Source organism: Vombatus ursinus, unplaced genomic scaffold (assembly GCF_900497805.2).
Source record: "Vombatus ursinus unplaced genomic scaffold, bare-nosed wombat genome assembly UNPS02014812.1, whole genome shotgun sequence".
Classification (NCBI taxonomy): domain Eukaryota; kingdom Metazoa; phylum Chordata; class Mammalia; order Diprotodontia; family Vombatidae; genus Vombatus; species Vombatus ursinus.
In genome coordinates this window covers 21,724,200-21,736,572 of record NW_020954590.1, presented here as the reverse complement: position 1 = coordinate 21,736,572, position 12,373 = coordinate 21,724,200, and the positions used below count along the sequence as shown (strand labels likewise).

General features: G+C 33.5%; 1 protein-coding gene across 1 annotated transcript in view; it reads right to left on the bottom strand.

Moving 5' to 3' along the window:
• Positions 1-7,763: 7,763 nt before the first annotated feature.
• Positions 7,764-12,373, bottom strand: part of LOC114054243 (cysteine-rich secretory protein LCCL domain-containing 1) — a 46,109-nt gene continuing 41,499 nt past the window's right edge. Inside the window, exons 13-14 of the mRNA XM_027877422.1 lie at positions 8,416-8,546; positions 7,764-7,822 (exon numbers count right to left, since the gene is read on the bottom strand). Coding sequence (XP_027733223.1) covers positions 7,771-7,822; positions 8,416-8,546 — 183 coding nt within the window. The 3' untranslated portion in view covers positions 7,764-7,770. The remainder of the gene's footprint in view (positions 7,823-8,415; positions 8,547-12,373) is intronic.

The following is a 12,373-nucleotide window of genomic DNA, read 5'->3' as shown; positions in this document are numbered from 1 at the left end:
ATCAACACCACATGATCATCTCAATAGTGGCAGAAAAAGCTTTTGACAGAACACAACACACATTCCTATTAAAAACTCTAGAGAGCATAGGAATAAATGGAGTCTTCCTTAAAATAATAAATAGCATCTACCTAAAACCTTCAGCAAGCATCATATGGTATGGGGACAAGCTAGAAACATTTCCAATAAGATCAGGGGTGAAACAAGGATATTCATTATTTCTACTGTTGTTCAATATTGTACTGGAAACATTAGCTTTAGCAATAAGAGAAGAAAAAGAAATTGAAGTTATTAGAATAGGCAAAGAGGAAACAAAACTATCACTCTTTGAGGATGATATGATGATATACTTAGAGAATCCTAGAGAATCCAGTAAAAAAAAAAACTACTTGAAATAATAAGCAAATTTAGCAAAGTTGCAGGCAATAAAATAAACCCATATAAATCATTGGCATTTCTATATATTACCAGCAAAGCTGAACAGCAAGAGATAGAAAGAGAAATTCCATTTAAACTTACCATAGACATTATAAAATTTTTAGGAGTTTACCTCCCGAAATAAGCCCAGGAACTATATGAACACAATTACAAAACTCTTTTCACACAAACAAAGTCAGATCTAAATATTTGGAAAAATATCAATTGCTCATGGGTAGGCCGAACTAATATAATAAAAATGACAATTCTACCTAAGCTAATTTACTTATTCAGTGCCATATCAATCAAACTACCAAAAAATTATTTTATAAAGTTAGAAAAAATAATAACAAATTCATTTGGAAGAACAAAAGGTCCAGAATATCAAGGGAACTAATGAAAAGAACTGCAGGGGAAGGTGGCCTAGCCATTCCAGATCTTAAATTGTATTATAAAGCAACAATCATCAAAACTGGTTGGTGCTGGCTAAGAAATAGATCAATGGAATAGGTTAAGCATGTAAGACATAGTAGTCAATGACTATAGTAATTTATTAGTTAATAAACCCAAAGACCCCAGCTTCTGGGATAAGAACTCTCTCTTTGACAAAAACTGCTTGGAAAACTGGAAAAGCGTATGACAGAAACTAGTCAAAGGTCAAAATCTCACACCATATACCACAATAAAGTCAAAATGGGTTCATGATTTAGATATAAAGGCTAATACTGTAAGCAAACTGGGAGAGCAAGGAATGATTTACCTTTCAGATTTATTGAGAATAGAAGAATTCATCACTAAACAGGAGACAGAGAACATTATGAAATGCAAAATAGATAATTTTGATTACATTAAATTGAAAAGTTTTTGCACAAACAAAGCCAATGCAACCAAGGTTAAGAAAGAAGCAGAGAACTGGGAAAGAATTTTTACAACCAGTGTCTCTGATAAGGGCCTCATTTCTAAAATATATAGAGAATTAAGTCAAATTTATAAGAATACAAGTGATTCCCCAATTGATAAATGGTCAAGGGCATGAACAGGCAGTTCTCAGATGAAGAAATTAAAGCCATCTATAGTCATATGAAAAAATGCTCTAAATCACTACTGATTAGAGAAATGCAAATCAAAACAACTCTGAGGTCCCACATCACACCTATCAGTTTGGCCAACCTGATAAAACAGGAAAATGCTAAATGTCGGAGATAATGTGGGAAAATTGGAAAACTAATGCATTGTTGGTGGAGTTGTGAAATGATCCAACCATTTTGGAGAGCAATTTGGAGCTATGCCCAAAGGGCTATCAAAATGTGTATACCCTTTGACCCAGAAATTGCAGTTCTAGATATCCCAAAGAGATCATACACGTGGGAAAAGGACCCACATGTACAAAAATATTTATAGCAGTTCTTTTTGTGGTGGCAAAGAATTGGAAATTGGGAGAATGTCCATTATTTGGGGAATGACTGAACAAGCTGTAGTATATGAATGTAATGGAATACTATTGTACTATAAGAAATGATGAACAGGCTGATTTCAGAAAAACCTGGAAAGACTTGTATGGTCTGATGCTGAGTGAAGTGAGCATAACCAAGAGAACATTGTACACAATAACAGCCACATTGTGTGATGACTAATGTTGATAAACTTAACCCTTCTCAGCAATACAAGGATCTAAGACATCTCCAAAGGCCTCATGATGGAAAATGCTATCCACAAAGAAGAAAGAACTATAGAGTTTGAATGTAGATCAAAGTATACTTTTTGCTAATGTTTTTCTTCTGTTGTGTTTTGTTTCCTCTTTCTGGTGGTTCCTCCTATTGGTTCTAACGCTTACTTACAACATCACTAATGTGAAAATATGTTTAATAGGAATGTATATGTATAGCCTATATCAGATTGCATGCTGTCTAGGGGAGGGAGGTGGGGAGAAAAAATTTAAAACTCAAAAGCTTATGGAAGTGATTGTTGATAATTCAAAATAAATTAATAAAAAAATAAAAAGAACTGATGTACCCTGAGTGCAGATCAAAGCATACTTTTTAAACTTATTTTATTTCTTTTGTGGGGTTTTTTCCCTCATGATATGTTTCTCTATTCACAACTGTAACTAATAAGGAAATGTTTTATATTATACCACATATATAACCTATATCCAATTGCCTACCATTTTAGGAAGAGAGGAGGAGAGGGAGGGAGAGAGAGAAATTTAGAATTTAAAACCTTATAAAAATGAATGCTAACCAGAATATACCAGACACCAGCACTAGGACCCTGATCTATATAAAATTGTCTTGATGTGCAATTGGAAACAAAAAGCAAACAAACTATCAATCTAAAAAAAAGTACTATAGTTAGCTAGGAAAAAAAAAGAACTTCAAATTCCAAGAAAATACATAGTTAGGACCACACAAGGCTTAGCAATGTTACTCTGTGAGAGGTCATGTAATATTAACATTCCAAAAGGCAAAAGATATAGACTTACAGCCAAGAATAATTGACCCTGAAAAGCTGAGTTAATCCTGTTTAGTGGGGTAGGAGATACAACTTTAATGAAATAGAGGATTCTCAAACATTCTTGATAAAATGTCTACACTTAAGAAGTAATTTTAAAATGTAAAAACAAGATCCAAAAGAAATATTAGAAAGTAAACTTATTTGAGCAATTGGAAGGGGCTATTTGTTCATTGCTATCATTCTAATAAGGGGAGAAGTAAGTGACTCTTTAGAACCTTAACATCTTCAAAGGTTATTGAGAGAATTAGTTGACCAATTTTGGCCCTGGGAGTGGAGGGTTTTAAAAGAGAAAATAAAAGATGATAAGGGAAATATATTAGCATAGAAAAAAATGATGGGATGTAGAACACACTATTTCTCCTAACTGGAATATGTAAGAAGTATATACAAACTTGGAGGAAGGGGTAGAGTCACAAGAAACAGATGATCCTCACTTTATCGGATCAGGATCAAGGAAGGTTGAACATATGAGTGTAATGAAGGGACTATCCAATAAACCAAGTTCTAATATAATCCACATATGGACTTCAGAGCAAGTGTTTGTGTTGTTTGCAATCTGCTCACCACATGAAGGGGAACCTTTTAATTGACGGTTAAGCCAGAATTGAGAATGCATTCCAAAAGTACTAACTAACCAAAATGTTTTCTCTTTCTTGCCTGACTGCATTCATGTAAGTAGTCAAGGACTGCTCTAAGACTCCAGATGGTGAGAAAGGCATTAGATCTTTTAACTTCCCACTGTCATATGGTCCATTAGCACGCAGCCCTGCTGTAATTTCTGCATCTGTTGTCTCTATTCTTTTCCAGTCTTACATAGTCTGGAGGTAACTAATCTGTGACCTTGTGAGCTTTGAAAGGTTCAGAAAGTAGGCTTCTAGAAGTCCAGGAGCCAGAGCTCAGATCAGTTTGCCATCTACCAGCACAACTTCAAAGAGTAACTTAAACCCCGTCCAGCATGAGATTGACTCTGCAGCCAAGAAGCAGCACCAAGGATGGTAGTCCAAATGGGAAGCTAAAGGCCCAAGGCCTCTATCCTATCTAGCACCTTGCAAAAGTTCTTGTCCCCACATTTAGATGAAATCTATAAGGAAAGAGATGATGTCTTGACCAATTAGTCTTTTGAATTCACTCTTAGATTTGGCTCAGCAGCCAATCAAAACACTCCTTTCCTTCATGTGGTAAGAGACCAGAAGTAATACTTGCACATGCTCTGAAGTCTTAATTGAAGTTGTATCAACAGCGTGTATTAGTTCTGAAATAGTAACAGAAATACTTAAGAATAGATTTTTAAAATAAAAATAATAAAAGCAATGGTCTTTCAATGTATAAGTAACAAGTATTCTATAGACAGCTTCAGGAAAAAAACTGACTTGATTTTATTATAAAAAAACTTTATGTACAAAATTAATCATATTAGGAAGAATTTGGCCTTTTTACTTCATTCATGTATCTGGAATCAATTGCCATGAACATTTATAAAGTACCCGCTTTCATCAATCATTTGATGTGTTGTTTTGATACTTGCTTGTGAGCTATTGTCCAAGGGTCAAATTGGAAAAAATATGGATTTGAGCCATTAGACATAATGCTACAAAAGATAAAAGAAACAATGATAATATAGAACCAAGGTGTGTTTGATAAACAAAGAATCAGGATAGGACTGAGTGCTTGCGATAGTTGTATGCTTAGAAAGTTAGCCACGGATTTGATGTTAACATGAAAACCTTGGAGAGTTTTACGGAATCCCAGTGTCTCAGTCTGATAGCACTTCAAAGACAATTTGGATCAAACTATAATTAAACAAGAATTCTCCTCTACCACATACTAACAAATGGTCATCCAGTTTTTGCTTAAGGAATTTCAGAGAGGGAACTCCATTACTTCCCAAGGCAGACCATGCCATGGAATTGGGCAGCTTTAACCACCAGGAAATATTTCTTTTAGAACATTTGACTCTTTATAGCTCCTAGTTTTTCCCTGTGGGCCCAAGCAGAACAAATCCATTCCCTCTACCACGTGATGGTTCTTCAAGGATTTTAAGACAGTTAACATTTAAAAAAAAAGTTTCTTTTCTACAAGTTACATCATGTGTATCCTCAGTGTCTTCTATGAATCTTCATATGGCATAAGCTGAAGACCTTTTCTCATATTGTTAGCTCTTTTCTAGTTTTTGTTTAACTCATTCGACTCATATTACCCTCACTAAAATGTGTCTAGAACTGAACACAATCATTCCAGCTGTAGTCTGACCAGTGCAGCGGACATCTGGATTATCACCTCCCTGTTGTCCTAACTGTTTCTTGATGAAATCAGTCAATATAGTAAGAACAGAGGGTTTGCTATGTTCCAAGGATGGTGTTATGTATTGGAGGGGGGAAAAGGCAAAAATAAAGACAAAAACAAATTTTGAAATGTCCCTCCCCTCAAGAAACATACATTCTAATAGGGGAAACAACACATAAATAAGTGCACATCAGATAACATCAGGTAGATGAAAATGACCTGAGAAGGGATTCTAAAACAACATTAGCTTTCTTGGCTGAGAATGGAAAGAAATTTGTTAACATGTTTTTTTTTCCTGCCTATAACAAATTAAAAGTAGCAAATCAGCTAGAAAGTGGGGATGGGGAACAAGCTAAATGCAGAAAACATAAGGGAAAAGTGATTGCTGAAAGTTTGACTACAATGGAAGAGACAAAAAAAAAAACATTAAGAACAGACATCATTAAAAGTACAGGAGCCTACAACACTTTAACATAGAGAAAAGCATCCCTGTCCTACTCCACAGCCCCTAAAGGCATCATTGTATTACAACACAGTGAAATATTTAGAGTAGTAAGATAATCATGCGTTATCAAAGAGAAGACTGTTTTTTGAGTGTCAATCATTTATTTGCTTTGTTTCATGACAGAGAAGTAAAGTTATATCTACTTATACATAAATGCATATATGTGTGTTATATATGCATATATATGTACATATCTATATTTTTTCTTTGGAAAAAATATTTGCAGCAAAAAAAAATTCAATGAAAAATTTGGGGGTAAATACAAGTTACTAGAAAATCTTCTTACAGAGAACACCTTATCCCCTAACAGTGATGGATAGATAAAGCATTAATCATGCATGGTGTTCCTCACAATTTATTAGTAACTTTGTTCTCCAGCAAACATTTCTCCATTTGAATCACTTTTGTATTCAGTTGGTCAGTCAATAAACATTTAGTAAATATTGACTATGTAGCAGACTCTGTGTTAAGTATTGAGGATACAAAGAAAGGCAAAGAACAATACTTGCTCCCATCCAACTCTCTTCCTTTTCCATCTCTGACCATACTTGACCTGAGTACATCTGTCTCTGCCATAATTTTACTAACTTGGTGAGTGTGCATTTGTTCAGTCTTTTAAAGTTTTCATAACTAGGACTCTTCTAAATATTAATTTTTTTTTCTTTTTGTACATCCACAAAAAATATAGTCTACTCTTGAGTCTTTCATATCTCTCCTGGTTCCTTTCCAGTGTAGTTTTTATGTTAATATAAAATCTGATGAAAATACCTATGAATTTGCTGTTAGCAAGTACCTTTATTCATTTTATTCAAAATCATTACTAAGCCTAAACAAACTTGCTCAACTATATGAGGTAGTCCACATAGCAAATGAGAATAGGGGGGAAAAAACAACTCTGAAACATGAAGAATGTCAATATATTTATGGGAAGAAAAAAAATAGTAAATTCATGAGCAGAAAAAATACCAAAAATAAAGTTTAACAGCTTTTTAGTCTTAAAGCATGATACATTTTTTCATAGAAACAAACATAATATTGCCATTATATGTTTTTCATGTACCATAATATGGTAAAAATTAATGCACGAGGCCATTCACCATAAAGAAAATCAATGGCAATGGTGAAGCAATTAAATGAATTCATCTTCATAAGACATTTTGCCCCTATACATCCTGGCCTGCAGGAGTATTTGCCAGGATATAAAACAAAGAGATATGATTTTGATTTCAAGAGTACATAAAATGTTCAATCTGTTTACTCTCGCGTCTACTATATATGCTATATAACCACTATGCATATGTTTACATCATTACTATTGTTTTATTCCATCTACCATTAAATACATGGTCCATTTGGGGCTATCTACTTGATCTGAAAGATTTAGAGGCATCTAGCTTTTTTTTAATCTACTTTTTAAGGTAGATTTGTATTTGAAAATTAGGAGACCATTTACCAAAAAAATAGAAAACCAATATGAAGTATGAACTCAACTCATGCCTAAACCTAAAAAATGAGAAAAATTGTACAGAAATAAAATTGAAAAACAGTGGAGCTTATCTGAGTAAGTAATAACAGACTTTAGAAAATGGAAATAGTGACAGCACAGTTTCTATTCATTTTCAGGTTAATCATTTTTAAGCACAAGGTGATCTCTCTGAGGTCATCCATTTTATGCTTTTAGATTTATTATATTAGTGGCATACATAAAGCACCATATAATAACATTCAGATAGACGAAAGGTAGAACATTTATGACTACATAATTAACCATGACAGAAATAATTGCTAAGAAAATATAGCAATATTTAACACAGGATTTCTGAAACTTTCATATTCAAGATATTTTTCCAATAATATCCCATGTTTTTATTTTACAGAATTTATCCAGATTTACAAGCACTGACACTTTAGGGGGCTAAAAATAGTTGACATCTTCTATACAACAATGTTACAGCTTTATACAGTTGAGAAGTACAGCATAGCATTCTGATTCATCTTTACCATCCCCTTCCAAGTGCTCTTTTTAACATTTTGCATTTCATTTGTCCTATTCAAACAACAGCGAATACTCTGAATGCCTTCCCTCCTGGAGGATTCTGCAAACTGCAAAAGATAAAAAAATGCATGAATTATGGGCATGTGTAAATAAATGTTTATAAGAATGGCATCATAGCTTCTAAATTCTTATATAATTTTGTCCTTAGTCAAGTTAGTAAGGAAAACAGAATCTAATTTTCACTCCAGGAGTGACTGGGGCCTTAAGAAAAATCAAGTTTACTATTTACTTTAAACACATGCACACACAAACACAACTACGTTAATTACATAGACTGCAGTAAATTTAGATAAGCCAAATAACTCTGTGCCATTCTCACCTAGAATAATTTCAAATAATTTTAATCTAGAAAATCCTAGAGAGTGAAGAAAACATCTTCCATCAAATATTTCTTGCAAGATCAAGTAACAATAGAGTTGTTTTGATTTGTAATCAGCTTTTCAGGCTATGAATTATAAGCTTACAGGAGACAGGCAGTTCTGGTACTGCAGCTTCTCCAGTAATTTAGGGGCCAATTGTTATACAAGCATGATAAACCCACACGCTGCCCTAGTCTCTTGACCTTTAAAACATATCAACTACAGAAGCCTATTAACTGAGAAACAGGTAAATTATACTGGTTGATAACTATAGGTTTTACCTTTCTGAAAAGATGCCATTCTGAAAGGATGCAACGTAAGCTTTTCTCTTGTCTACTGGCATGACATCAACATAACCACCCTGATTAGGAACTACACCAGCATGAACAGCTGCTCTGCAAATGCTAGACACCTGAGAGGGTAAAAGAAAAAAAAATTCATCTTATTTTGCAATTAAGTTTCCTCATATTACATTTGATAAACTGATAGTAAATGTAAAGGTATATTTAAGGAGGTAATTGACAAGGTATATTGAGCATCCAAAAGGCTATAATGAATCAACAAATTACATAAGTTCATGGATGTGAAGCACAAAAGGACCTTCAAGGTCATCCAATCTATCTCTACTCTGCAGTCAATGTGGGAACTAAAGTCCAGAGATATGAAAAAGGTGAACTGAGAAAATTCTAGGGTCAAACGAGCATAGGAATGATTGAAATGATGCAGTAAACCATCCTACAATCTAGCCATTTGGTATAGGTAGCTACTGCCTAAATGGTTTACCACTACCACCCCCTACAAAGAGATTCAGTGGCAGAAAGTAGTTATTTGCTCTCCTTTCATGAATATTCATCATGCTTGGATTTGAAATTTTTAACTAATTCAAACAAATGATATTCAGAACTAAGAATTCTTGGTTTGGTCATTTTCCATGTACTCAGTCTATGTTTATTTTTCATTTTTGGGGAGGTACATTTGGACATGGCAGTTCCTATAAGTAACGGTATTAATAAGGAAGAAAAGAAGAGTGGACACAGCTCCTACAAAATTTCTAATGATAGTTGTTGACTGAATAGTAGATTTGAAATGCAATACTAAAAATGTTCTATAATTACACTGGGTACAATAGAATTTCTAGTACTTTTCACTCATTATTTCATTTTATTAAATTAACACTTATCATTAGTTTCACAAAAATATTTTGCACGAGCCTTGGGTATAAACTATTTTATTAATGCTTTCAACTCAATATAATTTTCTGGGGAGCAGCATAGTATTATGTAAAGAACATTAGGATTTGGAATCAAAGATTAGGTGATAATGGAAAAATTAAAAGACCTCTCTGTTTCCTTATCTGTCCTACTCTGATGCCTCATCTTGGCTTGTAGGTGACTCTGGGTACTTAAAGGCTATGCCAGCACAATTCAATGTCTAGCAGGTTCTACTGTGCTGGAAAACCATCAAGAAGAGGCCTAGAAACAGAATGGAATTCTGTTGACCAAGGACCAGATAGGTTAAATGTGGAAAGACATCATCAAAAGAGTGGTCATTAGGTGGCTAATTTTTACAGCCACAGCAAGTCATGAAGACTGTCTACTAAGGTAGAAAAGGAATACGACACACATCACTCAAGGGAGTGATGATACTGAGGGGCTTATAGTTCCCTTAAGTAGAATTACCACATAAATATATATATATATATTTTAATCATAATATTTTAATATAATATTTTATATTTTGTTCATAATAATATTTTAATCATCCATTATTAAAAAAAGAGCTATACTGAGGTAGAATTCATGTGGAAAACATTTACTGGTTGAATGGAAGATATTTGCATTTTAAATCCCTTCAAAGTAATAAGAACAATTCTAATCCTAGAGCAGCAGAGGATTGTTAGCTTTTTTGCATGTCATGGATACCTGGAAGTTCAGTGAAGCATATGGACCTCTTCAGTCTTAGAATATTTTTAAATATGTAAAATAAAATGTGTAGGATCACAAAGGAAACCAATTATACTAAAATACAGTTATCAAAATATTTTTAAACTATGTTCACAGATAGCAGATTAAGAATTCTTGTGAAGATTAAATAATAATCTTTGAGTTCTTCAAAGTTCTTGTGATTAACATGTCCTTTCTTCCAAATACTCTATTAAAATATTTTTATAGTTGAGTGTGATTAGACAAAACTATACATCTTTTGCTTGAAGACTTCCCAAATACCCCCAAACAAGAAAATAAGACCTCTACCCTGCATCCTCATGTATCTTCTTTAATCCTAACTTCATTGATTTAGATTTCTGCTTTTTTCACTTTCTACACATATGGTCTGTCTCATGAGCATCATACCTCAACATAAACACTTCTTTTACAATTACACAACCTTACTTTATTGCTATGCTCTGAACTTTGTGTTATCTTTTGGTATTTAACCTATCAAGGAAACTAAATGCCAAGCTCTTTAATCATTTCTCCTCTTTGTGAAATGGCTGCTATATACAAATGTACATCATGACTCCACAAAGGCATTTTAATCATAGTCTTAAACTCCTCACTCAAGTAATATTTGCATTTGATATAATTCATATGAGATGGGATTAACAGTAATTCAGCACACATTTCACATTTTATCCTGTTCTGTTAGAGGAGAATTATCAACATTTTCCAAAGGCAAGAAAGAGTGCTTGGATATACAATTCATTAAACCTTAAGCACTTTAAAGTATTCTTAAGCTATTGTTTCTCCTATGCCTGGGCAGCTGGTATGCATTCCTGATCAAGTTCAAAGGTCAAAAAGGATTTTTCTCTTCATATCCAGTCTTTACCAGAACAAAGATGCACAGTGTGAAAACAATGAGGAATTTATAGTGGAAACAATGGTACTCACTTATATTGAACACAGAGAATTTGTAATTAACCAGAATGAAAGTCCAAAATCCTTTCTTAAGAATAAATGTGTGAACTGTATCTACATATATAGTGAATAGCAAAGGCAATTCAGCTCATAAAAAGACAGACATAAATATAGAACTGAAATGAACTTCAGAGTCCCCTGATTTTGCAAATGAGGAAACTGAGATCTATGGAGTTTAAGTGACTTGCCCAAGGACACAGAGGTCAAGGCCAGAAGCAGGACAAATTCCTTTGCCTCATAGAGTCTGTGGGCTTTTACCTGTATCACCCCTCCTTCCCACCCCTAATCCTGTTTTATTTTATTTAAAGTGAGATTGTGTTATTTGAGAGTGAATGGCATATTTTGAAACTTGTTGAATTTTCTTATTTATAGGGTTCTTAATTTCTCTGTTTCAATCTTCCAGCCCCCCCAAAAAATGAACTTATACTGTGTGCAACCCATTCATTTAACTGGAATACTGTGAGAATGGTAGAATTTTTATAAATTACAATCTTAAGGAAATAGATATTTATATAAAGGAAAACTTTATTTAGGAAACCAGTACCTGAGATTACTTCAATATGAAAGTTATAAAAGTTTTTTGATTCAGGTATATTTAAGAAAAAAGAATTCATAATTAATCTTACAAGAAAAGCTGAACTGAAATAATTTACTAATCTTGTAGAGAAATTTGGAATTCTCATCTAGAGGTCGTATTTTTACAAATCTATCATTCAGAAAACAGATACAAACAAATAAGAATACCCCAAAAAGATTTCTAAGCAGCCTAGTTAATCAGAAATGTAGTGGCTGAGTCACCCATCTGTATATACAAAAATACAGTGAATAAAAATAAATGGCACCATATAATAAAGATAAAGGATGCAATGGTAAGTACAACATAGCTGAGAGTAGAAAGAATAAGAAACCTATGAATCTCTTCAATTGACCAGGAAACAGAAAAGGTATGCTATTTGCCCAAGATCACATTATTAGCTATTAGCAGAACTGGAACTAAAACCCAGCTATCAGTTCCCAATTTGGTACCTTTTACACCCTCCCAAAACTACAGAAAATATAAAGAGAAGGAAGAATGTTCTTCTACACACACACACGCACACAGAGAGAGAGAGAGAGAGAGAGAGAGAGAGAGAGAGAGAGAGAAAGGTTGCAGTTATCTGGCATATTTACTTTATTATAGAGTTCCTCATTCTCTGAGGATGATAAATTTTTCAATTCAACAAATACAGGATGTACCAAAATCTTAGTGCGATTGTAATCTATTAAAATATAAAACTGCACTAAGACTTTTTGGGAAACCCTGTATTTACAGAATTTTTATGGA